General features: G+C 45.5%; 12 protein-coding genes and 2 non-coding genes across 14 annotated transcripts; 8 read left to right on the forward strand and 6 right to left on the reverse strand. All coding sequences in view use genetic code 12, as the record gives it.

Annotated features, from left to right (window-relative positions):
* Positions 1–35: 35 nt before the first annotated feature.
* On the reverse strand, positions 36–1,040 carry FOB63_000238 (NAD dependent epimerase/dehydratase family protein; the record flags this gene model as incomplete). The annotated part of the gene is made up of 1 exon (XM_002619028.2): positions 36–1,040. The coding sequence occupies one exon, from the start codon at positions 1,038–1,040 to the stop codon at positions 36–38; it is 1,005 nt and encodes a 334-aa protein (XP_002619074.2).
* A 938-nt stretch (positions 1,041–1,978) lies between these two features.
* DLD1 (Dld1p) lies at positions 1,979–3,793 on the reverse strand (the record flags this gene model as incomplete). Its single annotated transcript, XM_002619029.2, has 1 exon — positions 1,979–3,793. The coding sequence occupies one exon, from the start codon at positions 3,791–3,793 to the stop codon at positions 1,979–1,981; it is 1,815 nt and encodes a 604-aa protein (XP_002619075.2).
* Positions 3,794–5,799: 2,006 nt separating this feature from the next.
* On the forward strand, positions 5,800–9,024 carry MET10 (sulfite reductase subunit alpha; the record flags this gene model as incomplete). The annotated part of the gene is made up of 1 exon (XM_002619030.2): positions 5,800–9,024. The coding sequence occupies one exon, from the start codon at positions 5,800–5,802 to the stop codon at positions 9,022–9,024; it is 3,225 nt and encodes a 1,074-aa protein (XP_002619076.2).
* A 49-nt stretch (positions 9,025–9,073) lies between these two features.
* On the reverse strand, positions 9,074–9,865 carry FOB63_000241 (uncharacterized protein; the record flags this gene model as incomplete). Its single annotated transcript, XM_002619035.2, has 1 exon — positions 9,074–9,865. One exon carries the CDS (start codon positions 9,863–9,865, stop codon positions 9,074–9,076), a length of 792 nt encoding a protein of 263 aa, XP_002619081.2.
* A 154-nt stretch (positions 9,866–10,019) lies between these two features.
* Positions 10,020–11,228, forward strand: FOB63_000242 (uncharacterized protein; the record flags this gene model as incomplete). The annotated part of the gene is made up of 1 exon (XM_066102237.1): positions 10,020–11,228. The coding sequence occupies one exon, from the start codon at positions 10,020–10,022 to the stop codon at positions 11,226–11,228; it is 1,209 nt and encodes a 402-aa protein (XP_065958527.1).
* Positions 11,229–12,465: 1,237 nt separating this feature from the next.
* On the reverse strand, positions 12,466–14,112 carry FOB63_000243 (Flocculin type 3 repeat family protein; the record flags this gene model as incomplete). Its single annotated transcript, XM_002619037.2, has 1 exon — positions 12,466–14,112. The coding sequence occupies one exon, from the start codon at positions 14,110–14,112 to the stop codon at positions 12,466–12,468; it is 1,647 nt and encodes a 548-aa protein (XP_002619083.2).
* A 1,799-nt stretch (positions 14,113–15,911) lies between these two features.
* On the forward strand, positions 15,912–16,006 carry FOB63_005488. The gene has a single exon. It is a non-coding gene; the product is annotated as a tRNA-Ser (tRNA).
* An 863-nt stretch (positions 16,007–16,869) lies between these two features.
* Positions 16,870–16,964, forward strand: FOB63_005489. Its single transcript has one exon. It is a non-coding gene; the product is annotated as a tRNA-Ser (tRNA).
* Positions 16,965–17,034: 70 nt separating this feature from the next.
* On the forward strand, positions 17,035–17,475 carry BUD31 (U2 snRNP complex subunit; the record flags this gene model as incomplete). The annotated part of the gene is made up of 1 exon (XM_002619038.2): positions 17,035–17,475. One exon carries the CDS (start codon positions 17,035–17,037, stop codon positions 17,473–17,475), a length of 441 nt encoding a protein of 146 aa, XP_002619084.1.
* Positions 17,476–18,135: 660 nt separating this feature from the next.
* HCM1 (Hcm1p) lies at positions 18,136–19,605 on the reverse strand (the record flags this gene model as incomplete). Its single annotated transcript, XM_002619039.2, has 1 exon — positions 18,136–19,605. The coding sequence occupies one exon, from the start codon at positions 19,603–19,605 to the stop codon at positions 18,136–18,138; it is 1,470 nt and encodes a 489-aa protein (XP_002619085.2).
* A 672-nt stretch (positions 19,606–20,277) lies between these two features.
* TFA1 (transcription factor TFIIE subunit) lies at positions 20,278–21,372 on the forward strand (the record flags this gene model as incomplete). The annotated part of the gene is made up of 1 exon (XM_002619040.2): positions 20,278–21,372. The coding sequence occupies one exon, from the start codon at positions 20,278–20,280 to the stop codon at positions 21,370–21,372; it is 1,095 nt and encodes a 364-aa protein (XP_002619086.2).
* A 526-nt stretch (positions 21,373–21,898) lies between these two features.
* On the forward strand, positions 21,899–22,836 carry CTP1 (Ctp1p; the record flags this gene model as incomplete). The annotated part of the gene is made up of 2 exons (XM_066102240.1): positions 21,899–21,916; positions 21,970–22,836. The coding sequence occupies 2 exons, from the start codon at positions 21,899–21,901 to the stop codon at positions 22,834–22,836; spliced, it is 885 nt and encodes a 294-aa protein (XP_065958528.1).
* A 118-nt stretch (positions 22,837–22,954) lies between these two features.
* On the reverse strand, positions 22,955–24,094 carry FOB63_000248 (uncharacterized protein; the record flags this gene model as incomplete). Its single annotated transcript, XM_002619041.2, has 1 exon — positions 22,955–24,094. The coding sequence occupies one exon, from the start codon at positions 24,092–24,094 to the stop codon at positions 22,955–22,957; it is 1,140 nt and encodes a 379-aa protein (XP_002619087.2).
* A 1,814-nt stretch (positions 24,095–25,908) lies between these two features.
* On the forward strand, positions 25,909–27,150 carry FOB63_000249 (uncharacterized protein; the record flags this gene model as incomplete). Its single annotated transcript, XM_002619042.2, has 1 exon — positions 25,909–27,150. The coding sequence occupies one exon, from the start codon at positions 25,909–25,911 to the stop codon at positions 27,148–27,150; it is 1,242 nt and encodes a 413-aa protein (XP_002619088.2).
* Between the last annotated feature and the right edge of the window lie 29 nt (positions 27,151–27,179).

Consider the following 27,179-nt stretch of genomic DNA (forward strand, 5'->3'; position numbering starts at 1 on the left):
GGTAGATTCCTAAAAGCATATCTCTCAATTGGAAATTATTTTCTGGCCCTGGCTCTAAGGATCTGATCAATGGTGTCTTTGAACGACTTTTCAACCGGTATCCATTCGATTCCAGTCAATCTTGTTGTTTCAGAATTGTCAATTGTCAGCGCAGTCTTCTTGGCCTCTTCGCTGCTTCCGGGAGTTCCTTCTGGCAAATCCTTTGCAAGCTCTGGGTAGTTCTTTTGAATAAACTCCAAAATAATTTGAGTGTCCCAATAGCCAGCATATGCGAGCAATCTTTTTCCAGCAAGATTGTCGTTTTCTAATGCAGCAATGTGTAACTTCGCCACATCTCTAACGTCAACGGCCGCTCCTTTTGCGTCAAACAATTTCTCGCCCTTTCTGGTTTTAAGAACGTCGGGGATGAAGGCCGAAGTTGACGTAAAAGTATCCCCTGCTGCATCTTCATCAAAAGCCAAGGGGCCAAAGACATACACCGGGTTGACTGTAGTGAATGTGAAGGATGGCTTTTCTGTTTCCATGAATTTCCAAGCGCCTCTTTCAGCAAAAGTTTTGGAACCCTGGTATAAACAACCCGGTTCTGTTTTCGCCGCTTCGTACGTTATGTGGTTCCACAGTTTTTCGGTGACGTATGTCTTCTCTTTCAAGAAGTACATAGATGCGACAGACGACGTATATATGAACTTTCTGATGTTCGGACCGTACTTTTTCGCCGCCTTCAACGCATTTTGCGTTCCCTGAATTGCAGGCAAGAGAACATCATTTTCAGGGTCCTTTGATGCTTGGACGACAGGAGAGGCAGCATGGAAAAATGCAATTACGCCCGGATGCTTTTTCAAAGCCTCGTCAAACGCACCATCCACAACGAAAGAAGGAACGACTTCATAGGAGAAGTTCACACCAAATTGGCGTTTTAACTTCTCGCCTTTCTCGGCCGTCCGTACACTTCCAATCACCTCGTAGCCCTTTTCAATGAGATGTTTCGCTATCTGGGCTGCTATGAAGCCATTGGCGCCTGAAAGGAAAACTTGAGGCATCTTAAACACGGGTGCCAATTCAGCTAAGCGGTTGCGAAATATTGTATAGCGGAGGAGCTACTTATATGGATGGCTCAATGCAATCACCTACTGCTTACTAATAAACGTGAACACGGGATCAAATATTTTGAGGCAGTGGTACTTGTGCGGACTTAAGGACATGGTGGCATCGGTCCGAATGATGTTATTTTGCTCGCATTCGGGTATGAAGGTGCTATGTCATTTTTGGCCATTGGCGATTCTTCTCTCTCGTACAATTCTTAGCGGAGTAAAAAGATTCTCTTGCACGAATCTTCGCAAATTACAGTTTCCAGCATACCTTGGACTGTATGGTTTGCCCTTGTAAATGCTACTCTAGTGTGTCTGAGTACTCAGTTCGCAAAGTTTCCATGTTCTTGCCAAGAAAAGTCTGACATCAAACGAAGATCAGCAAGGACATCACACCATCTTTTTTCAATGTGGTTTTCAGCTCTTGTATATGCATACCCCCACCGTATAATGTTATGCATGTGTAATAATGTACTAGATGCATACATACTTTCTTGAAGTCATCCGATTACGAACAGACACGGCTGGATAGACTTTGCAAGTAGAATGACTTGGCTGGTTCTAGTGGAAGGTTCTTGGGAGGTTGATCCACTAATCCATAGGGAATCTTATCATTCTATGTACATCGTTGCAAAAAACATACGATTGAATGGCTTGAAACGTCAGCTATGGTTTTTGATACGGTGTTTGAAGATACACCGGCACATTGTGGTAATTGCAAGCCTGAAAGAGCTAACGATGAAGAATGTGCATTGAAAATAATGAATCGTTGTATTTTGGTCGCCTTCTTCGGGGCATTCTAAAAGCTCTATGGAATCGTGCAACAAATTGGTCTCTTTTCACATATGCTCGTTGGAGAATAGTTTTCATTTGTCCAGATCATTTTCAAATCAGCAGCATTTCAGCTCAACATGCACGTGGCCGCTGCTTAACAACTCGTCCAATTTATCGTGTGGATCAATCTTGAACACCTTATCTGGGTTCAAAATGGCCCGTGGGTCCAACGCAAACTTAATGTGACGCATCAAGTCCACGGCATTAACGCCCAATTCAGGTTCCAAATACGATCTCTTTCCAACACCAACTCCGTGTTCACCTGTGCATGTACCTTCGTATTTCAAAGCCCGTCCAACCATACGATCAACCACATCTTTGGCACGATCATAATCCTTGGAGTTGTAGAGAAGCAAGAAATGACAGTTTCCATCGCCCACATGGCCCAACACAGAGAAGCGATCGCGGAAACCCGACGCAATCAAATCATCGTTGGTCTCGTCAATAAGAGTGGCCAATTTCGAAAGAGGGACGGCAAAGTCTGTTGTCCAGATTTGCACATCATCCTTGTCATCCAAAACCTTCTTTCCGTATTCAAATGTAGACCATAAACCAGCACGACGGGCACCCCACAAAACCTCATTATCTTCTGGGTTTTGGGACTGCTCAAACTGGATCAAGTTGTTCAGGCGTGCGATTTGCTCCACAATGTCTAGTTGCTGGCGAATCACCGACTCACTAGGCCCACCAATTTTCAAAAGTAACGATGGACGCTCCAAGAACTTCTTGGCTACCGCACCACTCTCATTGACAAAAGACATGGTAGTTTCGTTCACAAGCTCAATTGCGTTAGCGTGAATTCCCAGTTTGCAGATGATATGTTGTGCTGTTGCTGCAGCATCTTTGATGTTGGGGAAAGACGCGATGCAAACCAACTCACGGAAAGACCGAGGTTGCAATTTCACGGTGATTTCTGTCACCACACCCAAGGTACCTTCAGAGCCAATGAAAAGATGAGTCAAGTCATATCCTGCGCTTGACTTCCGGGGTCTCTGTTTAGTTTTCACAATGGTACCATCAGCCAAAACAACAGTCAAGTTGACCACATTTTCTTTCATGGTACCGTACTTGTAAGCGTTGGTTCCACTTGCGGATGTTCCTACCATACCTGCAATTGTGGCGCCCATACCTGGGTCTGGTCCAAACATAAGGTGCTTTCCATCTTCACTGTCCAAAAGGTACTGGTCGAGCTCCTGCCAGCCGAGTCCTGCCTGTACCACAATATCCATATCGTCAGGATGGAATTCCACAACGTCGTTGAGGTTGCCAAACGCCAAAGAAACCGAGTTGGGTCCACGTGTGTGCATATTATGGCCTTCAAGAGATGTGAGGCCAGAGTTGGCCACGACAGGCACCCGGTAACGATGCGCCACTTTCATGATAGCCGAGACTTGTTCTGTGTTGGCAGGGTAAATGACAACCGCTGGTCTTTGTTTCTCTGGCTCTGGTGGATGGTGGGTGCTGAAAAATGTGTCTGCGTGAGCGTCTGTGACCTCTTTGGATGAAGATACGTTTTCTTCTCCGACAATGGCACGGAACTGCTCTAAAGCAGCTGCAAACTCCTCGTCGGAAGCGTACTTGGGGCTGTCAAGCGTGTCTAAAGGGGTTGTTGAGGCGTCCACTGAGCCCTTATCGGAACTCTCTTTGCCTGCTTTTGCGTCAGCATGAACCGTCTTTGCTGGAGTCTGGGAATACAATTGCAGCCCAAAATATCCGCCAGCAACTCCAGCAAACAAGGCAGCGCCAACTTTTACACCAGAAACAGAACTAGAGTTCTGTGTCAGATAGCATCTGGAGCCTAGACCCGGCGCTTTTCCAGGCCAGTGTCGTTTGCAGAGTCGAACTGACGTTCTAAAAGAGCGAGAGAACATGTTGGACTTTTGCTGTTGTTTTTTTTATTTGCTCCGGGTGTCACTTCTTATATATGTGGAGGTCCGTGTATGCCGGGGCTTATCTGCAGGCTACTCCACAGTTAGTGAGCTTTCGGAAAAGCTCAAAGATGTGCGGCAGATTTTTCAGTGTGGTTTTTCAGTCCTTGGTGCACGGAATCTTTCATTTCATCAATCTGTCGTTTATTGGCTGCGTTATTGTTTTCTCTTCTTTTTTTTCCTTTTTCCTCGAGCCACTCCATTGCTCTCATCCATTTCTTCTGCTCATATGAGCGTTGTTTAAGAGTCTTATCCGCGGAGCTAGACATGGCGTAATACGCTGGTTTTGAGCACAATTCGCAATCTGAGCCTCATCTAAGCCTGTCAGACTTCGCTTGCACGTTTGTAGACCACCACATTTGAGATCTGGGTTTCCTCAAAATATAGAATATCCTCAATTATCTAGGGCTCACTCAATGCTTTCGATTTTTTAATTCTCTTCTTTTGTTATTTCGAGTTCTTTATCACCGATAGCTGGGCGCTGATTCCGTCTTCTATATGCCGGACACTTCTAGAACTGGAGCATTTTCCAGGCTCCGAATACCTTCTCCCGAAATGTTGTAGTTTGCAAATTGAGAGTAGCCGTTTTCCTTGGAAGGTCGGGATGTTGCTCCCAGGAAGGATAACTGTTAGTGGCTTGTGGGGAGGAAATGGAAAACAGTGTGTGATATCAAATTCTCGCTTTATTGATGAAGACACTATGAGCTATATAGATCCCGAACGTAGCATCCCAAATTTCCCAAAGAATAAAAAAAAAAACATGCTAATGTGGTCACAGCAAAAATGCTTACTGAGTAAAAAGATTAGGGGGGAAGCATAGCAATAATAGGAAGAAAATAAATTGAACAAAGAAAACGCACATGGAACAATGAACAAAACCCCAGGAGAATAATTAGCAGATGATACATAAAATGTACTCAAGAGAAACAAATAACAATCACAAATGAACATCTGCTGGTCTTATATTGTAGGACTTCTTCGCATATACGTATGCTCTTTGTGTGGGATGACATGATTATTAACTGAACAATACTCAAAACTCATCTGCTTAATTGAGTGACATTCATGCGTATTTGCCGAAAGTCTGAAAAGCTAGATCGGCTAACCTTTTATGTATATATTATTAAAGAATAATAGGAAACTCATAGACAAGGCAAATATGGCTTGTCGTACCAATAAACCAACTACCAAACAATTCTGCGACCCAAAGATAAGAGCCATTAAAAAACCTTTAGAGTGGTTGGTAATTACTGCCATTCTCAAGGATAACCTGAAGTCATTAGTACATTAGCTTCGCTTATTCTAAGGATACAAAAGTTGACAATAGTTACAGATTTACTTTCAAAGATCTAATAAGTATCTCTGGAACTCCGAACGACTGAAATCCTGAAATGAAAACCCAATGTATAGATGCATCCCAATTGCAATTTCTAATAAGCGATGATTGAATCTGTAAAGCTATGTTATGGAGGATTATTTGCTTGTCATTGCAATAGAACCTGAATAGCAATGCGGAACGAAATTGGGCACGATTTTTTCAACAATACTATCAAGTATCATATAAATATCTTTCAGTTCCTTCAGCATTTTTGAAGTAATTTTCAAGTAGTATTATACTTCCTAATTCTGAGTGGACCTTTCTTTTAATGAGGCTATGACAGGTCCAAATGCCGCTCATCGACTTATTCATCGCGAACTTATCTAATCTTCAATTTCAAGGCCACCCGACTACAAACGAACATAACACAAACCAAACTTCCAACAGTTAGATTTTGCTACCGATATTCGCCCCAATTATCACCACCTCTTCCTTTACTTATCTATCCGCCCCCAAAGCAGTTGTAAAACTCGTCTACGATAAGGTCACGTGCATATCGCCATGTCACGTGCACTTGTGAATCACCAATCTTCTTCAAACTTCAGCCGCCCATCAAGAAACTTCAACCACCATGTCTTTTGCTGCCAACGGGAAGAGTGCGCTGCCTCCAGCGGAAAGCTTTTCAGAGGGCCCCTTTGGGCTTTCTTCTGATCCTGCTTCTTTGAAGCAGACCGTTTATTCTTCTGCCTCGACCATTATCAGCCAAACCATCTATTCTTTGGCCAGCACCATTTTCTCCTTTGAAAGTTTGGGCGCAGAAAACTTTGTGGATGGGGAATTGCAGCTTTGGGCGCAACAGTATCGCCGCCCTAATGCTGTAGGTGCCGTGCCTCCTTTGCATCGGCTCGAGCCCCGCACGGGCGCTGCGCATGCTCTCTTGGGGTATGCGCGCAACGGTGCGCCAACTACGGCCGTGTTGGCTGCCAATGCGGTGTCGTACATGCAACCAGTTTTAGCAGCCCCTGCCCCGGGTCCGATCTGCTTGCACGTGAGCGCAGTCGACTACGATGTGGAGCTGAGCACTTATGTATCCAGCTACGCGGGTGCGGTGGCTGCCGCCCGTGCTGCCGGTCGCCCAGTGGTGAGTGCAGTGGACTCGCGCGCCCTGGATTTGCAGCACTCGACCATCTTTGCCCATTTTCTCTCGGCCGCCACGCGCGCCCCAGCGCTTCATGTGTTTGACGGCCCAGAGTTCGCACGCACTTTTGCGCGCTTCCACGGCGTCATGTCTGTGGCCGAGGTGGGCCGTTTGTACCAGCAACTCCTTGCTGTTGGAAGCGGTGCACCTGCCAGCGTCGATGCTGCTGTCGACTGGGCGTTTGCAACATACAACAAGGTGGCAGGCACAAATTTGCAGCCATTTGAGTATGTGGGCCATGCGTCGCCCGAGACAGTGTTTGTGGTGCATGGTGCGCATGAGGCCGCACAGCTCAAGGCTGTAGTGAAGCGTGCTGCCCAAACGGCTCCAGTCGGTGTTGTTACTGTTCGTGTGCCTTTCCCATTCAGCCAGGCTCGTTTCACCGAAGTTATTCCTTTGACAACCAAGAACGTGGTCGTATTGTCTGCCGAAGAGGGTTCAGCATTGAAGGCCGACGCTGCCGCTGCATTGTTCTTTGCCGGTCGCTTTTCTCTGGTCGTTGTGGACGAGTTCATCTATCCACCTAACTTTGTTTGGTCGCCCATCACCGTGTTGAAGGTTGTGACCGAGTTTGCACCCTCTGTCGACCATGCTGTCGTGTTGGCAAGCGAGCGTTCCCCAGTCGGTGAGATAACGGCCAACACCTCCCCTGAGGGGGCCTTTTTGGTGTGGGCTAAGGACAATAGTGATGTTGTCCACACGGCTGGAAAGTTGGCACTCTCTTTGTCTTTGGACAACTCCAAGAACGTGAGTATCAGAAACAAGTTTGACACTTCTGTTGGAGGTGGCATTTTCCATTCGCAGATAATCTCTTCCTCTTCCCCAGACCTGTCTTCCGCTGTGGACTCTGCTGATGTCGTCTTCGTCGAGGACGCCTCTATTTTGTCCTCTTTCGATGTGTTGGCTACTGCCAAGCCAGGTGCTACTATCTTGTTGGCTAACCACAAGAAGATTGCTACTACTGTGGAACAGGACTTTGTGGAAAAATTGCCTGTGGAATTTAAACGCACCTTGTCGAAGAACCATCTTCAACTTACAGTGGTCGACTTCTCTATCGTTGATGAATTGGATGCCTTGAGCGATTCGACTAAAGGATTCTCCGCTGATTTCTTAGCCCAGGTCGCGTTCTGGCGTGCAGCAATGCCCGACTTGGGTGGCTTTGTTGTGAACAAATTGTTGCAGGCGAACGGAAATAACTTCGAATTATTGGCCGCCGTCTTGGACAAATTTGTTGCGACAGTAGATGAAAAACAAGCTTTGAAATCCGTAAGTATTCCTTCCGAATGGGCATACTTGGAAGATGCAGAGGAGGAGGAAGACCTGTTGCCTTTGCCTTACTTCCCAAGTGAAACATCATTCTTCCCTAATCCTCGAGTTGAACCAGCAAGTGCGGAGGAGTCTGCCCATGTTGGTGTTTCTGACTTGGCTGCTAAACTTGCATTCCCAGAAGCCTTTGGTGTTTCCAAGGAATTGAGACCCGATTTGCCTGTGAAGAACTTCGTGGTCAAGGTCCAGGAAAACAAGAGATTGACACCTTCAGAGTACTCCAGAAATATTTTCCACATTGAGTTTGACATTACGGGCACCGGCTTGACTTATGAAATTGGTGAAGCTTTGGGCATCCATGGTCGCAACAACTCAGAACATGTGGAGGAGTTTTTGAAATTCTACAACGTGGATGGTGACTCATTAGTTGAAGTCACTAACAAGGATGACACATCTTTGTATGAAGTTAGATCAGCTAGACAAGCATTGGCAGACAATGTTGACTTTTTGGGTAAGCCACCTAAGCGGTTTTACGAGGCGTTGGCCACATATGCTACAGACGAAAAAGAAAAAGCAGCATTGGAGAAGTTGGCTAGTGGAGAAGGTGCAGAAGAATTAAAGAAAAGACAGGAAGTTGATTTCTCTAGTTATGTCGACATTTTGGAGGAGTTTAAATCGGCGCGTCCATCCTTTAGTGAATTGGTTAGAATCATTGCACCATTGAAGAGAAGGGAGTATTCTATTGCTTCTTCTCAGAAAATGCATCCTAATGCAGTGCATTTATTGATTGTTGTCGTGGACTGGGTCGACTCCAAAGGTAGGACCAGATATGGCCATTGCTCTAAGTACTTGTCAGACTTAAAGATTGGTGATGAATTGGTGGTCAGTGTCAAGCCAAGTGTCATGAAATTGCCTAAGTTGCCAGAGCAGCCAATTGTAATGTCTGGTTTGGGTACAGGTTTGGCTCCATTCAAGGCTTTCATTGAGGAAAAGATTTGGCAACAAAGCCAGGGCCATAAGATTGGTGAGATCTACTTGTACATGGGTTCCAGACATAGAAAGGAGGAGTATCTTTACGGTGAGTTGTGGGAAGCGTATAAAGCGGCTGGTATTTTGACTCATATTGGAGCAGCTTTCTCGCGTGATCAACCCCAGAAGATCTACATTCAAGATAAGATTAGAAGCTCCATTGAAGAGTTGACTGATGCCATTGTTACCAAGAATGGTTCTTTCTACTTGTGTGGTCCAACTTGGCCTGTTCCAGATATCACCGCTTGTTTGCAGGACATTGTCCAGAATGGAGCTAAGAGAGAAGGCAAAGAAATCAAGGACGTCGCTAAGGTTGTTGAAGACATGAAGGAAGAAGGACGCTACATTTTGGAAGTTTACTAGAGCCTTTTTTAAAACGAACGTATATTTATAAAGCGAATGGACGTTGAATTCAAAGGATGATCACCACGGCGATAACCATTCCGAGTAAAACCTGAATCTGAGAAACCGCAGTGGATGAAACAGAACCTGCAATGGGCATTACCTTGTTTGCCGCGCCGACGTATGTCAGGACGAAAGCAGAAGTGACAGTCAGAAGCGAATCTGTAGTCAGTAGTGTCGAGGTAACCAAGCTGCTTGTAAAACAGGATGTGCAGACCGAGGTAAGAGGAATTGATTGCGAATTCTCCGGAGAAGTGAACGTAGGTGGTGAAATAGAATTTGAAACATAAGGAATTGAAGAAAGTGAGCCCTCTGGAGGAATTTCAGATGTGGACTCTAATTGTGAAGTCGAAGGAACGTCAGAAGTTGATTCAAAGTCAGACGAAAGCGAAGGAAAAGGTATTGCGGTTGTGGAAACACTTAATGCTTCCTCTGGACTAGTTCCAGATGTTAAAGTAGAGCTAGAAGTAATATCCTCGCTAGAGACATCAGATGTGGAGATCTGTTGAGGAGTAGAAGGACTGATTTCTGGATGCTTTTGAATTCCACAATCGGCAGACGTACAAGCAAGGTCAGTCAGGACAGGTTCGCATGTTGAATCGTGACAAGTAATAGTCGAGATTGTAGTAGAAGATAGGGTTGATAAATATGTTGACTCTGGTGTAGATGTGATTGAGGTAAGTTTGGAAGACGAAAGAGTTGAAGACAGTTCCACCGAGGGAGTTGAAGAATATTCCACGGTAGAAGGAAGAGAAGAAAAGTCGGGGGAAGAAAAGGATGTTGAAACGTCGGGAATAGACAGGGGAGGTGAAGACGAAGTGAAGGGAACGAATGGAGAAGAGGAAAAACTGGAAGTCGACGTAGAGACAGAAACTGAAGATGTAGAGGGGGTTGAAGAAGTAGAACCAGAACTGGTAGTTGGACTAGAATTTGAACTAGAACTGGAACTAGAACCAATGCTAGAGCTGGAACTAGAGCTAATGCTAGAACTAGAACTAGAGCTAATGCTAGAACTGAAGCTAGAGCTAATGCTAGAACTGAAACTAGAAACAGAACTAATGCTGGTGCTAGAGCTCAATGACACGGTTGATAGACTAGAAAGCACAGTCAGGGAAGTTTCAGCGCAGAGAGAACAGGGCAAGGTTGTAGTGGTGCAGGGAGTGGTGGTAGAAGTGGAACAGTTCTTCTCGACGGTAGATGTTGAATCGACAGAAACTGGTGTAGAGGTGATGAGTGAAGAGCTAGAGTCGACAGAGGTAGAGCTGGAAGAAATGGTGGAAGAAGACAATTGGCTCGACCTGGTATGGGAACTTTCACTTGTAGAGGAGACTGCCAGAGAGCTTGAAGAACTGGATGATGTACTTGAGCTCAAAGAAGAACTAGATGAGGAAGACACTTCCGAGGAAGAGTCTGTCGAGCTCGATACTGTAGAACTCGAGCTAGAGACGACGGTAGAACTGGAGGTAGAACTGAAGGTTGAACTGGAAGAAGAAATGGAAGAAGAAAGGGAAGAAGAGATGAAACTCGAGGTTGAGCTTGAGCTTGAGCTTGAACTTGAACTTGAACTTGAACTTGAGCTTGAACTTGAACTTGAAATTGAAATTGAACTTGATGTTGAGCTTGAGCTCGAGACAGAAGTTGAGATAGAGATAGAACTCGAGCTAGAAGATGTACTAGAACTAGAAATTGAGCTCGTGCTTGAACTCGAGCTCGTGCTTGAACTCGAGCTTGTAGTCAGACTCGTGTGTGTCGTACATGGTGGAGTAGACAGAGCTGGAGTAGAGCTCAAAGCAGAGGAGAGAACGGAATGTGGAGTTGAGCTTGTCAGAGAACTGGAACTGGAAGCAACCGAAGATGTGGGCTCAGAAGCGGAGGAGGAAGTGACAATGGAGCTCAAAGAATCAGAACTGGAACTAGAACTGGCACTAGAACTGGAACTAGCAGGACTGGAACTAGCAGAACTAATAGAACTGGAACTAGCAGTACTAATAGAACTGGAACTAGCAGTACTAATAGAACTGGAACTAGTAGAACTAATAGAACTGGAGCTAGTAGATGTTGTCGTGCAAGGCGATGTCGTAATGGTAGTTGAAGAGGTTGTACATGGCTCTGGCTCAGAAGTAGTGGTGGAACTTGTAGTGGTGGAATCTGTTTCTGGACAATAAGTCAGGTAGTCAGTGGAGTAAACTTCAGATGTCACGACGTCTGTGTATGTCCTGGGTTTTAAACTGCATCCATTGTCTGAACAATGGGTTACTGTTATCACCCGAATGGAAGTAGTAAGAAAAGTGGATGTGACATAAACAATATCTGCCAACGCAAGAGAGAATAGGAAAGCGAGAGACAAGAGCATGGCGTGCTGCCGTTATCCCAAGATCACGGCTGCCATCTTATACATTTACAAAGTTAGTGGTTGATGAATCTAGATGTTTCGAGTGGATTTTGACGTGCTTCTGTTTCCCACTTCTGACTGGGATGCGACGTTTGAGATTGTAGATGTGAGACAAGCTGAAACAGTGGCGAAACAAGAACGAAACTGGCACAAGAGCAAAAAAATAAGAGGAATTGGTGGTAACTAGGAGAAAATGTATTAGTGGTGATGAAAGGAGCCAACCCTTGCTGTCTCTTTGCAATTGCCGATCGGAATGGCCTAGTCTTTGGCTTAAACTTTCCATGAACTAATCATGCATGAGATGCGCTAAGCCGCATGCATGAGAAATTCAAATGCAAGCATAGATGCATCTCGAGATTTTCCTGCATTCCCTCTTGAAAATATAGAATACGGACCGTGTCGAAGGGGAATGCACAACGGCAAATCGAGAAAATACTTTTTCCGCGTTGAAAAGCAAACGCCGGCTAGTGCTATCCCAATCCGTCTTCAGATTCAAATCCGTCTTTGTATAGGGCTGGCTTCACCTCAATATGAAAAGTGCTAGGGAAGGTTACGGTACTTATGCATATCGTATTATACGGGATCGTATGGTTATGGTTTTTTTCTATCTGTTATACTCTGAATCCTGCTCAGTTGCTGGCCCTCTGACTCAAAAGGATTGATTGGAGCTTCTGCAGGATAAGAGTCTCTGCAGACGGATCAGATGCTGCGCCGCTAATTCGCAAAACCAGCCACCGAACTACCCAATTTGTAATATAGTGCTTCGAGTTCTACAATTAAGATCTTCTGAAAACCTTCAAACGTTTATGAAAGTAAATAAGCTGTCCGTAAAAGAGGGCGTGCCCACACAGTGGAAGCACTTAGCAACTAGAAAGCACCAAAGTACAATGCAGAATTGCTCGTACGTCCCGAAATTAAAACACCATGAAAATTATGCAAAACGCATGCGTTGGAAAAGTAGAATGCAAAGTTGTGGTTTCTCCCGAATATTAGAGGTTTTTCTAGATTGTTTACAAAAGGTAAGCAGCTGGAATAGCAACCAAAGCCAACAAAGAACCACCGACCTTGGCAGCACCACCGAAAGCAGTGGTGACAGCTGGAGCAGAAGAGGTACCAGCGCTGGTGACAGTGGAAAGGGTGACAACTGGAGCAGTGGTCTCTGGGTTAGATGGACCAGTGGTAACTTCAGTAGAAGTGACTGGGCACCAAGTGGAGTAGACGGTGGTCTCGCCACCCTTGGTCTCAGTAGTCTCACCCCAGGTGGCTGGAGCAGTGGTCTCGTGGCACTTGTTGTCAGAGCAAGAAGTCACGGTGACAACGGTGGTAGAAACAGTCTCAGTAGCGGTAGAAGGAACTGGGCACCAAGTGGAGTAGACAGTGGTCTCACCGTTCTTGGTCTCAGTAGTCTCACCCCAGGTGGCTGGAGCAGTGGTCTCGTGGCACTTGTTGTCAGCACAAGAAGTGATAGTAACAACAGTGGTAGAGGCAGCCTCAGTGGTGACTGGGCACCAAGTAGAGTAGACAGTGGTCTCACCGTTCTTGGTCTCAGTGGTCTCACCCCAGGTGGCTGGAGCAGTGGTCTCGTGACACTTGTTGTCAGCACAAGAAGTGACAGTAACAACAGTGGTAGAGGCAACCTCAGTGGTGGTGACTGGGCACCAAGTAGAGTAGACAGTGGTCTCACCGTTCTTGGTCTCAGTGGTCTCACCCCAGGTGGCTGGAGCAGTGGTCTCGTGGCACTTGTTGTCAGAGCAAGAAGTGATGGTGACAAGGGTGGTAGAGAGCTCAGTCTTGGTCACAACTGGGCACCAGGTAGAGTAGATGATGGTGGTGTCAGCCTTGGTCTCGGTGGTGGCGCCCCAAGTAGCTGGAGCAGTGGTCTCAGTACACTTGTTGTCAGAGCAAGAGGTGATGGTGACAATGGTAGAAGAGACGCCGGTAACGGTAGAGGTAACGTCAGAGCCAGGGGCAGTAGCAGAGCCAGAGGCGGATTCAGAACCAGTAGCAGAACCAGAGCCAGAAGCAGAAGAAGACGAGGTGTCTGGGTCGGAGACGTCGAAAGTCAATTCAGAGCTTGGAACGGCGGTACCAGTAGCAGCCTTGACCTTGGCAACGAGGTCAGCCTCGTCTCTCTTCTCAGTTTCGATTTGGAATCTCTTTCTCAAAGCAGCAGTAGAGTTGGAAGCTGGAGACTCCTCAAGGTGGACGTGGAAAAGAGCAGCAGCAGCAGCGTTGTACAAGTCCTTGGCTGGAATCTCGATGACTCTGCCAGCACCTGCAATGTCGTTGAAGATCTTTCCAGATTGGACCTCAGCGTAGTAAGCGTCAACAAGGTAGTCCTCGTCAGAAGAATATTGGAAGTTGACTGGGAGAGAGCTTGGGATTGTGAATGGACAAACACCAGTGTCCAAGTCAACAACGGATTGTTGAACACCGTTGACACGGCAAGCAACATCCTGAGCAATAGCAGTGGCGGCGACCACAGAGGTGGCAACAACAGTGGAGAACTTCATTGAGTAGCGAATGGAAGAAGTTGAAGCTGTTGGAAGGAGAAATCTAGAGTTGCGGAAGGCGCTCCTTTTATTGTGCTTTGGGAAGCTATGCTGCAAAAAAAAACGTGCTTTGGCGCGCTGCGGCAAACACAGGATGTTATGCATATCGGCAATATTTTCTATGCCCTGTTGTACGATCGCGCATAGACGCTTAAAGGAGGAAAAACTTGCGTCTCATTTCGTACGCAGGTCTCTCAGCTGATCTCTGGGCGGTGTTCCGGGGAACCCCCTTTTAGAAAGGACCAACATGGTCTGAAGGGAAAGTGGGGCTAGAAGATATCTTGAAATGGCTTATTTTTGGCTGAGGTTGTTTTTTTTTTCCCTCACGCTACTAAAACCCTATGGTGGCGAAGTTGTTTGACGAAGGCACGGTGCGTCAAATCTGTGCGCAATACAAGCGCGATCTCTAGTGGACTTTTTCCGCGAACTCCCAATTTACCTTGGACTAAAGCTGCAAGTCCTACCGAGGGCCCTCTGCAGGCAAATGGGAAAGCAAAATAGTGCAAAAGAAAAAAGAGGCCCGGCATAGGCGCCAATACATCTGCAATTGCAAAGATAGATTGCACTTGAGAGAATCTTGATCGCCGCTTTGGGCTCAAACACCAACGCAAAGCAAGCCAAGTTTTAGGTGGCAAAGGCTCATACGGTGTTCCAATAATATATGGTACTGTAGGGATCTGCACCTATTGCAGCCCAGTGCGTCCGAGATCCTTCACTCAAAAGTGTGCAGGTGTAAATACAACTATGTGCCAGAAAATTATTTTGGGGCTGGCTCTCTCCACTGTTTAGTAAGCCCCTCGTACCCCATGTTGCTCATGTAGATGCTATTACCTCACTTACGGAATTCTACATGAGTAAGTATTCGCGTGGCAAATGCTCTCTTGGCTAAGTTCGCCGTACTGTACTGTCTGATGCTTCCGAGATGTTGATGTTATTTCCTTTATCGCAATCCAATATTTTGTAGCCTTGACATAGAGATTATTTTCTAGTATCGAAACTCTCAATGAGCGCATTATTATCTAGAGAATGCCAAGAACTCAAACCTCCTAAGCATGATCCTCAATTGAGTACTTTGGACGCGGTGGCTCTTGGAAGACATCAAAACGAAGCTTGACTTCTCTTAACTACCATTACATCATCTCCCCGTGGCCAGAAGACCGGGAAAAAGAACAAAATAGAATAAAGTTCAGCTACGTTGTTCGGTTGAAACCTAACCAAGCTTATGTCTCCACCATAGTATATTTTAGAAGCTCTTTTATTTGTTTTCATTGCGTAAAGCGTAAAGCTTCATTGGGTGAATCGGCTTCTGTTCTAGTTGCGTGCTTCCTTCAATCAGTCTTAGCGCATTCATGATTTCGCGATACGAGATACACCGTCTGTTTGTTTTCCCCAGAGGCTTGGCACATTACGATAAAGGCCTTACATTTCCATTAGGGGCCGCTTGAATGCAATTGATGATGGCAATTCATAATTTTTTTTTAGTAGGAATAAGAATATTAACATTGTATGGTGCGTTTTGGTGAGGTCAAGAGATGATCTGGTTATGAAAATTTACCATGTAACCCGTTTGTCGTATGAAGGTTTGCATGATAACCTGAAATTGGATAGCCTTCATTTGCATGAATCGGAAACTTCACGAAAAAACCGCGCTATACATTCATATACTAATGCAAACCTTACATTCATTATACAGGCCTCGCGTTATTTCGGGAATGTAGATCAATGATCTACGCGCGAGAATCAATAGCAGCATTTTCGAACACTAGAAAAATATGGCACACCTACACGCATGCAATTCAACATGTTCACTGTCATTTCAGATCCATTGCTAACGATCGTCAATAGAAAGAAAATGATGATTACTTATGCGTGATAGCATTCGTATAACAATTTTCACCGTAACTGGCATTGTGGCCGAGTGGTTAAGGCGATGCACTCGAATTATTTCGGGCACATGCATTGGGCTCTGCCCGCGCAGGTTCGAATCCTGCTGATGTCGTTATTTTTTTCTCTTTTTCAGAAGGTAGTCGAATTTTGCTTGTAATGGATCACAGATTTTCAGATTCAGATAGTAGCGGAACTAAGGAAATTGTTGAACCATGTGTTATTGATTTTCTTGACTCGTTGCTTTTGGCGCAGGGCTTCGTTTAGTGAGACAATCGAATTTTCTAGATAATGCATTCATGCGCTTTCCTCTCCAAATCTTACGATGTGACAGGCAACCACTTTATGGCACTTGTGTGTTGTAAAATTGGGAACCCTAGACTGTACCGCAAAATATGTAGTTATCAACAGTCGTCATCCAATTTTCTGTCAATGGATGTGTGCTATTCACGATGCAGAGTAAAGAGCTTGTCACGTTTTCAACATCAAAATGTAAAGGAACTAATCAAGACTGTAAAGGAACTAATCAAGACTGCAAAGGCACTTAACAACCACGTACAGACTCTAACATTATCAGATCAGGTGAAGAACATCAAAAATAATCCTTCAAATATAGCATCCCCTACTTGTGCATAGGTAAATCAAATATTTATAGAATCAATCAACAAACTGAAAAGGGAAACATACTCAAAGTTCCCCCTTGACGTTAAAACGCATATACAAAAAAATTGCGCATACATAAACCAAATGCACATCAAATGTACATCAAGTATGCTTGATAGCCGCAAGGGGCCGATAAAATTAGAACAAGAACTCACATGCTTTTCTTGGTGCTTTCTTGTTCGGAGATAGCTATCCGCGATGTTCACATTGGATGATGTTATTTATAGTAATTGAACGAACATGTTCCTTACGATTACACCCCAGTTTTATGTTCCGCTGAGCCTTAATTGACCTAAAAAGTAATCTGTCATAACTGGCATTGTGGCCGAGTGGTTAAGGCGATGCACTCGAATTATTTCGGGCACATGCATTGGGCTCTGCCCGCGCAGGTTCGAATCCTGCTGATGTCGTTATTTTTTGTAGCGCTTTTCTTTTTTGAATTCTACACATAAAGTCATCTCATCTTCTCCACATTAAACCATGCCCAAAGTCAGCAATAAAAAAACGCCTCCCGAAGGATACGACCGCATTGAACCCACCCTTACGAAACTTCGAGAAAAACTAAAAGATGCTCAAAAAGCGTCATTGAAGACGGAAACGAAAAACACATCGCTCTGGCCAATCTTCAAGCTCAACCATCAGATCAGTCGATATGTATACATGATGTACTATGAGCGTAAACTTATCTCCCGTGAGTTATACGACTATCTTCTTCGACAGAAGTATGTCAATGCGGATTTGATTGCCAAATGGAAGAAGCAAGGGTATGAAAAGCTCTGCTGTGTCAATTGCATTATTGTCAATGAGAAAAACCACGAAACAACATGCATATGCCGAGTGCCTAGATCGGAACTAAAAGAAAACCGCAACAAAGACGGATGTGTGACATGCGGATGCCGTGGATGTGCAAGTACAGATTAGGCTCTGTTATTCCTTGTGCTTCCCATGGATAATGGGAGAGTTCATCACTGAATTACAGATTTTCGCTTGCCCTGAAATGCTAATTCAGCTAAAGAATAATCACTTTTTAGTCTTGAAGAATGCATTATAGTCGTATAGTCGCCATATTTTTCCTCGATGTCTTTCCTTTGAAACTTCGGAGTGATAATAGATGGCCTTCAGCATATTGCGGAAACTTCAGTTTTGATCCTCTGTCTCACATATATGGGACAATCATTGGCGAACTGTCAGTTTGGTGCCGTTGCGTGTCTACTAATTTACTTTGGTCGGAATACTATGAGAAACCAAATAACCATTTAGCATATTGCGAGCTCTGGTTTCTATGGTAAAGGGACATTTGTAAAGAAAGTCAAGTCTAATGTATGATTATCGAAAGGAGTAATATATCTATCTATGTAGTGATATTAATAGAGATGTATATTTATCGTCATGGAATGTTCCATCAAATGTATGATCACAACTGATCACACTCGCTCACACCGCAGCCACGATCTACCAAACTCACCAAAAATTAATTATTGAATAATACACGAGAGAAGAAACCATCCCGGTGCTGCTAAATGCGCACCTATAATACAAAAAGCCTTCCTCAGCGAAGCTGAATGTCCTTCACCAAACATGTTATCCAGTCTGGTCCACATCGGTTTCTTCGGCAGGGTCCAGGTCCGCTTTACGTAACTCATGGAGAAGACTGGCACGGCCAGGAGCACGCGGGCTATCAAAAGCACGCATCAACATGTCGTCGTCGTCGTACGAGTTAAGCACGGCCCGCGTGTTTCCGAATGGAGAGTAGTAAAACTCTTCGAGGTACGACGGCGAATGCCACAATTTGCGCATCACAGTACCGCTCAGCGGTGTTCGTAGCGTGCGAAGCGGCGTCTTGGCTCCCGATTTGGGTGTTCTGGCTACTCCAGAACGCGGGGTGGTAAATGTTGGAATTGGGGGTTGTAGTTGCGGGAGATGCTGCGACACAACGCGGTTCAATGTGATCGCCGGTAGACTTTGCAGAAACGCGCCATTCTGTGGCGGTAAAGGTTCTAGCAAAGGACCTGTTTCTAGTGGCTGGACAGGCAGAAGCTCGAAGTTCAGACTACAGCTGAAACTCAGTGCAAATGTGAGATGCTTGCCTGCGAGCAACGGTGCGGGCGATTCGGAAACAACCAATGCTGGCGCAGGTGTGCGGAGTAAGGATGAATCAAAGTCTGGTCCTGTGGAATCAGATTCATAATCAGTAGAAATCCGGGACCTTTTCAGAGGATTCTCGCCTTCCGTGTCTGATGGTCGCTTACGTTCATCGTGAGCTTGTGGTGGTGGCGACAGTGGTAGCATGCTGATTGCCTGCTGACGGGCAGTAGCCAATTGGTCCATCACCTCATGGTACAGGCTTTTCTTATTATTCTTCGCCTTCAAAAACAAGTCCTCGCACTCAGGCTTGATGCACCAGAAGTGGCCCTTGCCGTCTTTGGACTTTGCGCCTTTCACAAAAGCCTTATTTAGCGACAAGTTGTGGCGGATCAGATTCTGCCATCCCACGTCTTCACGGCGGTAGTACTTGAATGTTTCGGATATCCACGTGTAGATCTGCGAAAGCGTGAGCTGCTTGTCTGGATGCGTCAAGATGGACATGCCAATGAGCGTGGCGTATGAGTACGGGGGTTTTTCGTTCGAGTCGAGGGAAAATCCTTCTCGCGCGTCCCGTTTTGTTTTCTTGGGCCGTTTCTTCTTGCCATCTTCAAGCACCGGTGCACACTCGAGACCCGAGACAGCAGGCGCCAGAAAGGGAGTGGTTTCGGAAAACGCTGGCGCCATACACCGGGGCGATTTCATGAGAGAGCTTGGGTTTTGGAATACGGGAGGCTGCTGCTGTTGCGGAGACGAAAACGCTGGAGACATGAGAAGGCTGCGTGCGGCGGAGCTGGCGTCGGAGGTGCGGACTGGAGTGTCCAAGACTGAGTGGTTGCGTTTGGCGTAGACGGAATGAGGAGGCGTGGTGATCTTAGTCAGAAGATGGGTAGCGGGCGTTTCTGCAACCGTTTCTGCCGCCGATATGGGCACGTTGAGGTTTTGCGAGAACAAGGGTTTTCTCGACATGGGACTCGGGACTCGGGGTGCAGAGTCGAACTGGGGAAGCAGACGAGGGGATGTCTAATAAGCAGAGACGCTCTTGGAAGCACAAAGGAGACGCTCGAGATGGGAAAGGAAAGATGGGAGCAGCGCAGACAACGGAAACAAAAGACGGAAATAAAAAGACGGAGCGGGCTCTTTGATTTTTTTTTTTTTTTATCCCTTGTCTGCTCAGGGAGATGGGTGGAAGTGGAATTAAAACGCTTTTGGGCGAAACGCGCCTGACAGCTCGCGTCCTGCAGGAACACCAGGGTTTGCAAACACCGCGAAGCGTGTCTGACTGCAGATACTCTGTGGTCTGCATGTAGGCCTCGACTCCGCTTGTGCACCTGAAACTGTCTGTTTGTTCCAGACGGCACACGTCTTTCTAGATGTCTTGTTTGGAACGACGTGGGTTCGTGGTGCGGCCAGCCATATGTGCAGACGCACGTGCAAAGGCTGCTCTGTCTGTTCACGTGACCGGCAATCGCTCGCCGACATCACTCTTTGCCCATGTCTTGGGCTCACCTGTATTAGTGGAGTGCGTGACTTGGCTTACGCTGCGTGCGCTCTGCCCGCGTACTGCTCAGTCCGATTCCACTACTACACCGATTCTCACTAAGACAGACCGAGCGTACTGAAAACCACATTCCAGGCACCATGGACGACACCACACGGTCGCTTCTCCGTTTTGTGGCCCGAGGCTTTTACTCGCGGCCCTACATTCTCATTCTCGACGCTGTTCTTATCCACTCGGTGCTTTCCGAAGACGATCTCATCTACCTTCTAGGAATCAATCGGAAAGAACTCCGCTCGCTCTGCAACAAGCTCGTGGATGACCGCATCATCGCCTCGCATAACCAAAAGGAGGAAAACCCACAGCAGCGGCTTACAAACAGAACATACTACTACATTCACATCACTGAGGCCATCGACGCCATAAAATGGAAAGTCCATTCGATTGTCTCGTCTATCAAAGAGGAAATGTCGCTGTACGGTAACCCGCATGGCTACTTATGCCCTCGTTGCGGGAAAAAAGTCAGTCAGCTCGACGCCATTTCTTTGCTCAGCGACGATGGGGCTAGCTTCATTTGCGATTCGTGTTCTGGCGTGCTTGTAGAGGATGATTCGCTGCAACAAGCGTCCATCAAGCAAGAGAAGTTGGAAAAACTCATGCTTCAGTTGGACCCAATCATCGGGTACTTGAAGAAAATCGATAACTCGGACATTGAAGATAACAACTTCGAGATGGCCTTGACGAAGGCTATCCCAGCACAATCGGGCTCTACAGCTTCGTATATGATGTCCAACCGTGTTCCTGGAAAATCAAAATCACAAATCTCCCAGTCTCTCCAGAACGCTGCGTCCAAGGCCAACGCAACGTTGCATGTTTCCATTACCGCTTCCGACGAAAACTACGAGCGCGAGCAGCAAGAGAAAGAAAGTCGCAGACAGAAATTGGAGCAAAATGCGTTACCTTCGTGGCATTCCGCTTCCACAGTGGGCCAAACAAGCAGTTTTGGTGTTCATGACGATGACGCCGATGTCACAGTTAAGGAAGAAAAGCCTGTGGTAAAGGAGGAGGGAGAGGCTACGCCAGAGGTGGAGCTGCACTTGACTGAAGCGGAAAAGAAAGAGAAGGAAGCTCAAGACGTTCTTGCTGCGTATTACGCAGACTTGGCCGAAAGAGAAGCGGACGAAGACGATGATGATGATGACGATGATGACGACTTAGAAGACCTCGAGGACATTTAAATCTGTACACACGCTGTGTCCATTAATGACTATGGTTGGCAGCGCTTTCTTTCATAAGTCTTCAGTGGTGATGTTCTAATGATGTGTCTACATTAGTCATCGCTTTTTATAGACTTTGTTCATGATTAGCGTTTGGAAAATGGCATGAGTTGCTGGTGGGCTTCCACATCCTTTTATCTCTCAGATCCATTCGCATAATAGAGGATCGGATAAAACCAGAAGAAATGTATGGCCCTTCTATGAGACACATCCAATATGTTAATTGTCACGCACAATGCAGCCATGCAACGCAATCCAAATACTTAACTTAAGCATGCTTTTCGACTCCCGCGGTTTAGACTTTGCTCTGTAATTAAATCAGCAATCCTATAACCTTACTTCATCTTCTATGGAATTTAACAATTCCCCAACTAATATAAGATAACCAATGATGGATGGAGTGCTCTGTACATGAAATTACGTATCTGTGATTCTGAGTCATGTTCGCGCATCAGAATTTCCACTGAGTCACACACCATAAAGCACTATGTCTTCAGACAAAAAGGTATGTAGTCGGGTTTCCCATACTCTTATCCGTTTGCATTGCTAACATTATAGACTGTCGACCCTTTCAAGTCGTTTATAGCCGGAGGCACAGCAGGTGCCGTTGAAGGCGTCATCACCTATCCTTTCGAGTTTGCCAAAACTCGCTTGCAATTGGTGGACAAATCGTCCAAAGCGTCGAGAAACCCATTGGTTTTGATCTACAACATTTCCAAAACACAAGGTGTATCGTCATTGTATGTCGGGTGTCCTGCTTTCGTTGTGGGGAACACTGTTAAGGCTTCAGTGCGCTTTCTAGGTTTTGATTCCATCAAGGCTCTTTTGGCTGATAAAGATGGCAAACTTTCCGGTCCGCGTGGTGTGCTTGCAGGTTTGGGCGCAGGCTTGTTGGAATCCGTTGTGGCTGTCACGCCCTTTGAAGCCATCAAAACTGCTTTGATTGACGATAAACAGACGGCTAAGCCTAAGTACCAAAATGGACTTCTTTCTGGTACAACGAAGCTCGTGCGAGACTTGGGCTTCAAAGGTATTTATGCTGGTGTTGTTCCTGTTTCAATGAGACAAGCTGCTAATCAAGCAGTCCGTTTGGGGGCATACAACTCCATCAAGACAATGATCCAGCAGGCTACAAATACCAGGCCCAACGAGCCTTTGTCGTCGGCTGCAACGTTTGCAGTGGGATCTCTTGCAGGAATCATCACGGTTTACTCCACCATGCCCATCGATACGGTCAAGACACGGATGCAGGCGTTGGGTGCCGAGAAACTTTATTCTTCCACCTGGAACTGCTTCTCAAAAATCTTCAAAGAGGAAGGGTTATTGACTTTTTGGAAAGGTGCCACACCCCGGCTTGGGAGGTTGGTACTTAGCGGAGGCATTGTGTTTACAATCTACGAAAAAATGTTAGTGGTGATGGCATAGCATGAATAAATGCAGAAACGGACTATTCCGTGAATAACCTATGAAAGGGGTAACCGTGCGGCACAGCAGCCGTAATCTAGTGAAAATGTAACAGAAAGTAAACCTATGGTATCTGTACTCAGTCCTCGCTTGGTCCGTCTGCTGGTTCTGTAGATGTATGTGTTTCAGGCTGCGCTTGCGGTGCAAGCATGCTTCTCTCCATCTGCTTCACGTGGTAAAAATCATAGACAGCCTTCAATACCATGAAAATCCCAAATGCAATAACTCCGTAAGCAAAATAAGGCTCCCGCAGCGACACTTCGCGGGCTAGAGAGTCCAGATGCTGCTGGAATCCCAGTTGATATTTGTCAACGCGGCCACCAGATTTAATGGACAGAGACTTGGAAATATCCAACAGGTTTGGGTTGTCTGGGATGTAACGTGGTGGAATCTTGTCTGGACGTCCAAGATTGGCCGGAATCCGTGAGTGGCCGTACGTCACCAAGTAGATCCCGAGACCGGCCCGAGAACCGTGTTTGGCTGCGTGAGATGTGTGGAGCAAGTAACACAATAAGAACCCCACTAGCTGGAATGCAACTGTCACGAGAATGTTCCAGACAAAATTGGCTATGTTTCCCACAGGCAATCCCTGAACGAATACCTCGTCCTCGTAAATTGGACTCATCATAGTGGATTCCCAGTATTCCGGAGTAGCATCTGCTGCTGCCTCTTCGTATGTTGGAGGATGTTGCTCTTGGGCTATCCGCGTCGTTTCTGTGTCCGGCTTTGCCATAAGATTTCGAAACACGCCATCAGTTCCTTGGCCAACAAATTGGCCTGGGTTGTTTGTTTGTAGTAGTCCTGTGTTGATGCCGTTATGCAACCTTTCATATGTCTGTCTAAACGGGAAAATATAGTGCACTATCTTCATAGCCTTTTGCTTGGCCGAAAGGCCTCTCTCCTGTTGTCGTTCCAAGTCACCATCAGCCTGTAAGTTGTTGTTGTATACCGCGATATTGGAAGAGCTACCTTCGACTCTTTGGTTAGATGAATCCGGAGGTCTGTCCAAATGCTCTTGGTTTGCGTCCGGGGTAGAAACCAGACTTGGGTTCTGATCGGGACTCAGGTTTACTTCTGGGGCGCCACCAAAATTCCGGATAGCCTCGGTTTCCTGAGGCATAGAATCAGGGGCTTCCAAAAATATGTCCGAGTCTGAGTCCACATCGGAAACGCCTCTTAATTCAGCATAGGCGCCTAAGCTTCTGTTCGTGTTCAGCATATATCCGGGGGTACAACAGGAATAAGGCGGTTTAGATAAGTGTTGAGTTTCCTGCACAGCCTCAAAAGTTTACATAGCCTTCGTTAAGTAACGAGACCAATGAAAAAAAGAAAAAATTGGAGACAATAGGCATAGTAGATGAACCAACAAGGAGTATTTTGCGGATCTGGGATTTTAGTAGATCACTCGATGTTGATCAGATTTTTTACTTCGTTCTTACTATTTTTCGTCCCAAGAGTTGTTGAACAATTATTTTCAAAAATGGCGAACATGCGCAAAAATGATGCACATCAGCATTTCGAAGAGCCACATACAGTAATGGTAAATAAAACGATAAAGTGTAACAGCATACAGAAAAGATAAAAAAATGCAAAAAGAAGAAAGAGAACAGAGAAAAAAAGTACAACACCAAACGCATTTCCATACCTAGTTAGCATACAATCAATAGATATAAGTGTTGCCTCCCACAGGTTCTTTCAACAAACAAACGAGGTCTGAGCTGATAGAGAGAACTGAACAAGTAAAGATATGACATTGCTCATTGGCCTAGATTTCTATAGCTAGATGCCGAGAAGAATGATTTTTAAATCTTTTCGACTTATGAGCGGCAAAGTATGTAGAGATACCTGTGATACCTGTGATATTCGAAGAATAGTCCTCTCTTGACTCAAATCTCTGCCTAGCCTTTACCTGAATCTTTTGTGGCCATTTGCTCGAGATCATTCAGTAGCTAGATTGAAACAATAAAAGCGTAAATGTATACATATTCTGATTGAATATGTTCAGTACAACCGGGTTTATACTACTTTTCAAAGATGCCTTTGTTGCCATTCAGTTATTTTCGTTGCAACCTGCCTTCGTAAACCAAAATGGAGCTTGGCGTATGCTTTCATGTTTAAGGATAATATTTCACTCATGTTCCTTGGCGGCCGAAATATCCGACAAACTTGCGCCGCACCCATACAACAGATGGTTCAAGTCCATGAAAAACTCATGGAAAGGCACTGGAAATAAGTATATGAGTAGCATAGATCTTTTGACACCAGATGTGTATAGCTGAGTAGGCCGAAAACGAGCCTTTTAAGAATTTATCTGTAATCAAAGCAAAATTCAGACATTACTTTCGGAAGAGCTTGCTCTTTGAATATAAAACAGCACCACCCTACTTCCATACAGAATGAAAGCAACCTTACCTGCTCAAATGAGCCCAAACAGAAAATGTCGGGAATTTACTTTCTTAATATTACCCTGGTGTTAGATTCTTTATCCATTCATCTGCTTACCCTTGCAATTAATTTCCCACAGCGCAATGCACGAGGGTTAAACTAAACGCAAGTTACGCATATCCTATTGCCCAATTTATTGTAATCTCTTACACCATATTAGGTTCACATTCCGCACTGGTTCCTATCAGGATACATACCCAGGCCCACAGCACAGAACAGCTATGAATACAGCAAATAAGAATTTGAAGGTGAAAGCATAACATCAGAAGAAGAAAGCATATGCCAGTTTTTTTTTTTTCTGTCGGAATCGGAAAAGAACATAATGTATTAGGTCAACAAGTACTGTATTTAGGTTAACTTAGCCGACTTCGCTGCGGGAAATGCACCCATAAACGTTCATACCGTTCTCCCATGCAAAGACCCTGCATGCACGTGTACAATCTGCAGAAAAACCGGTAATAAGCAAACACGTGCATACGGTTACACACATAGAGCCCATGTGGGTGCAATAAAAGGAAGCATGGTATTTAGTGATGCTTCTTGCCAAAATTCGAAACCTCGAAAGTATCTACGTTTTTTCTAGAACACATGAGATTCGCTTTATTTCTTCTCCCCGTGGCCTCGTGTCTCAACATATTGATGTCGTCCACAGATTCCTGGGTGTCGAAAAACCCAAGATATCTATATCGTGCTTTGATAGAAGAGGGCCACAACGTGATGTACGTGGGCCCACTACATTCCCACATTGATAACCATGAGAGCGAAAAGGATCAGTTACTCAGACGCTCAACAAGCGGCGGTGACTTTGGCCACTTGACGGAAGCTCTGCAAGAGTACTACAGAAACAACCGCAAGTTCAAGGTATTGGCCAGAGGAGCCAAGAATGTTGTGCGCAGAAAAGACTCACTGGAGTTTGACGCTTACTTTGATTCACAGACACTAGTATCGGAATCATCTATCGGGCAGGACCCGTTGAATAGGGATTTCTGGTATGTCGACGGAACGCCTTTCCAATCGCTCTCTGTTGCCCTCACTGAGATTATACCCAAGCATGCCGCTACCTTTCAACCCGACTTGATTATCGTCGGCCCCAACGAAGGACTTCATTTGAGCACAAGCTCAGAAAATACTGAGATGGGTTTTACGATGGAGGACTTATCCGCCAAGGAAAATCAAGTTGAAAGTATGGTGCAACTTGCAAAAGTACACAAGTACCCCGTAATTTCTGTGTCTACGGAAGATAACCACCACATTTACTTTGAGAACGAGGAGTACTTCAACGTCGAAGAGGCTAAATACGAGGATTTGTTCAAAGACAACGTTGTTGCACAGAATGTCAAGTTTGTCAATGAAAAAGTTATCCTGCTTGTTGAGAAAATGGCACTCAGCCTTGATGGCTTCTTGTCCCTCAATGTGAACTTCCCTTCCATCAACCACAAGTCTTCGTCATGTTTCACACATGGTTCTTCGGCACCTGATTTTGTTCAGGTTGTTCGTAAGAGACCTAATTCTGGAGGCGTTTACGGAAAGATCTTGACCGTTCCTCAAGTGATTATCGAAAACGATTCCGTTGTCGTCGGAGACATGCTTCACTACAAGCTCTCAGAGGAGTTAGAAAACGCAGAAGAAATCTCCGACGTCGAACAATTACGCATAAAACATCTCTTACTGAGTGGATCGCTCTCCCGAAGCTCACACAAACAACACGAAACTGTCAATCGTGAAGAACTTCAAGCTTTGAAAAAATGCAAGATTGCAGTATCTGTCAACCACCTTACAAAGGGTAACAACCTTGACAAAACAAGCTTGAACATCCACTCTAGAAATTAGATACCATTCAAATTCATGTACTATTCCTA

This window comes from Clavispora lusitaniae, assembly GCF_014636115.1.
Source record: "Clavispora lusitaniae strain FDAARGOS_655 chromosome Unknown tig00000003_pilon, whole genome shotgun sequence".
Classification (NCBI taxonomy): domain Eukaryota; kingdom Fungi; phylum Ascomycota; class Pichiomycetes; order Serinales; family Metschnikowiaceae; genus Clavispora; species Clavispora lusitaniae.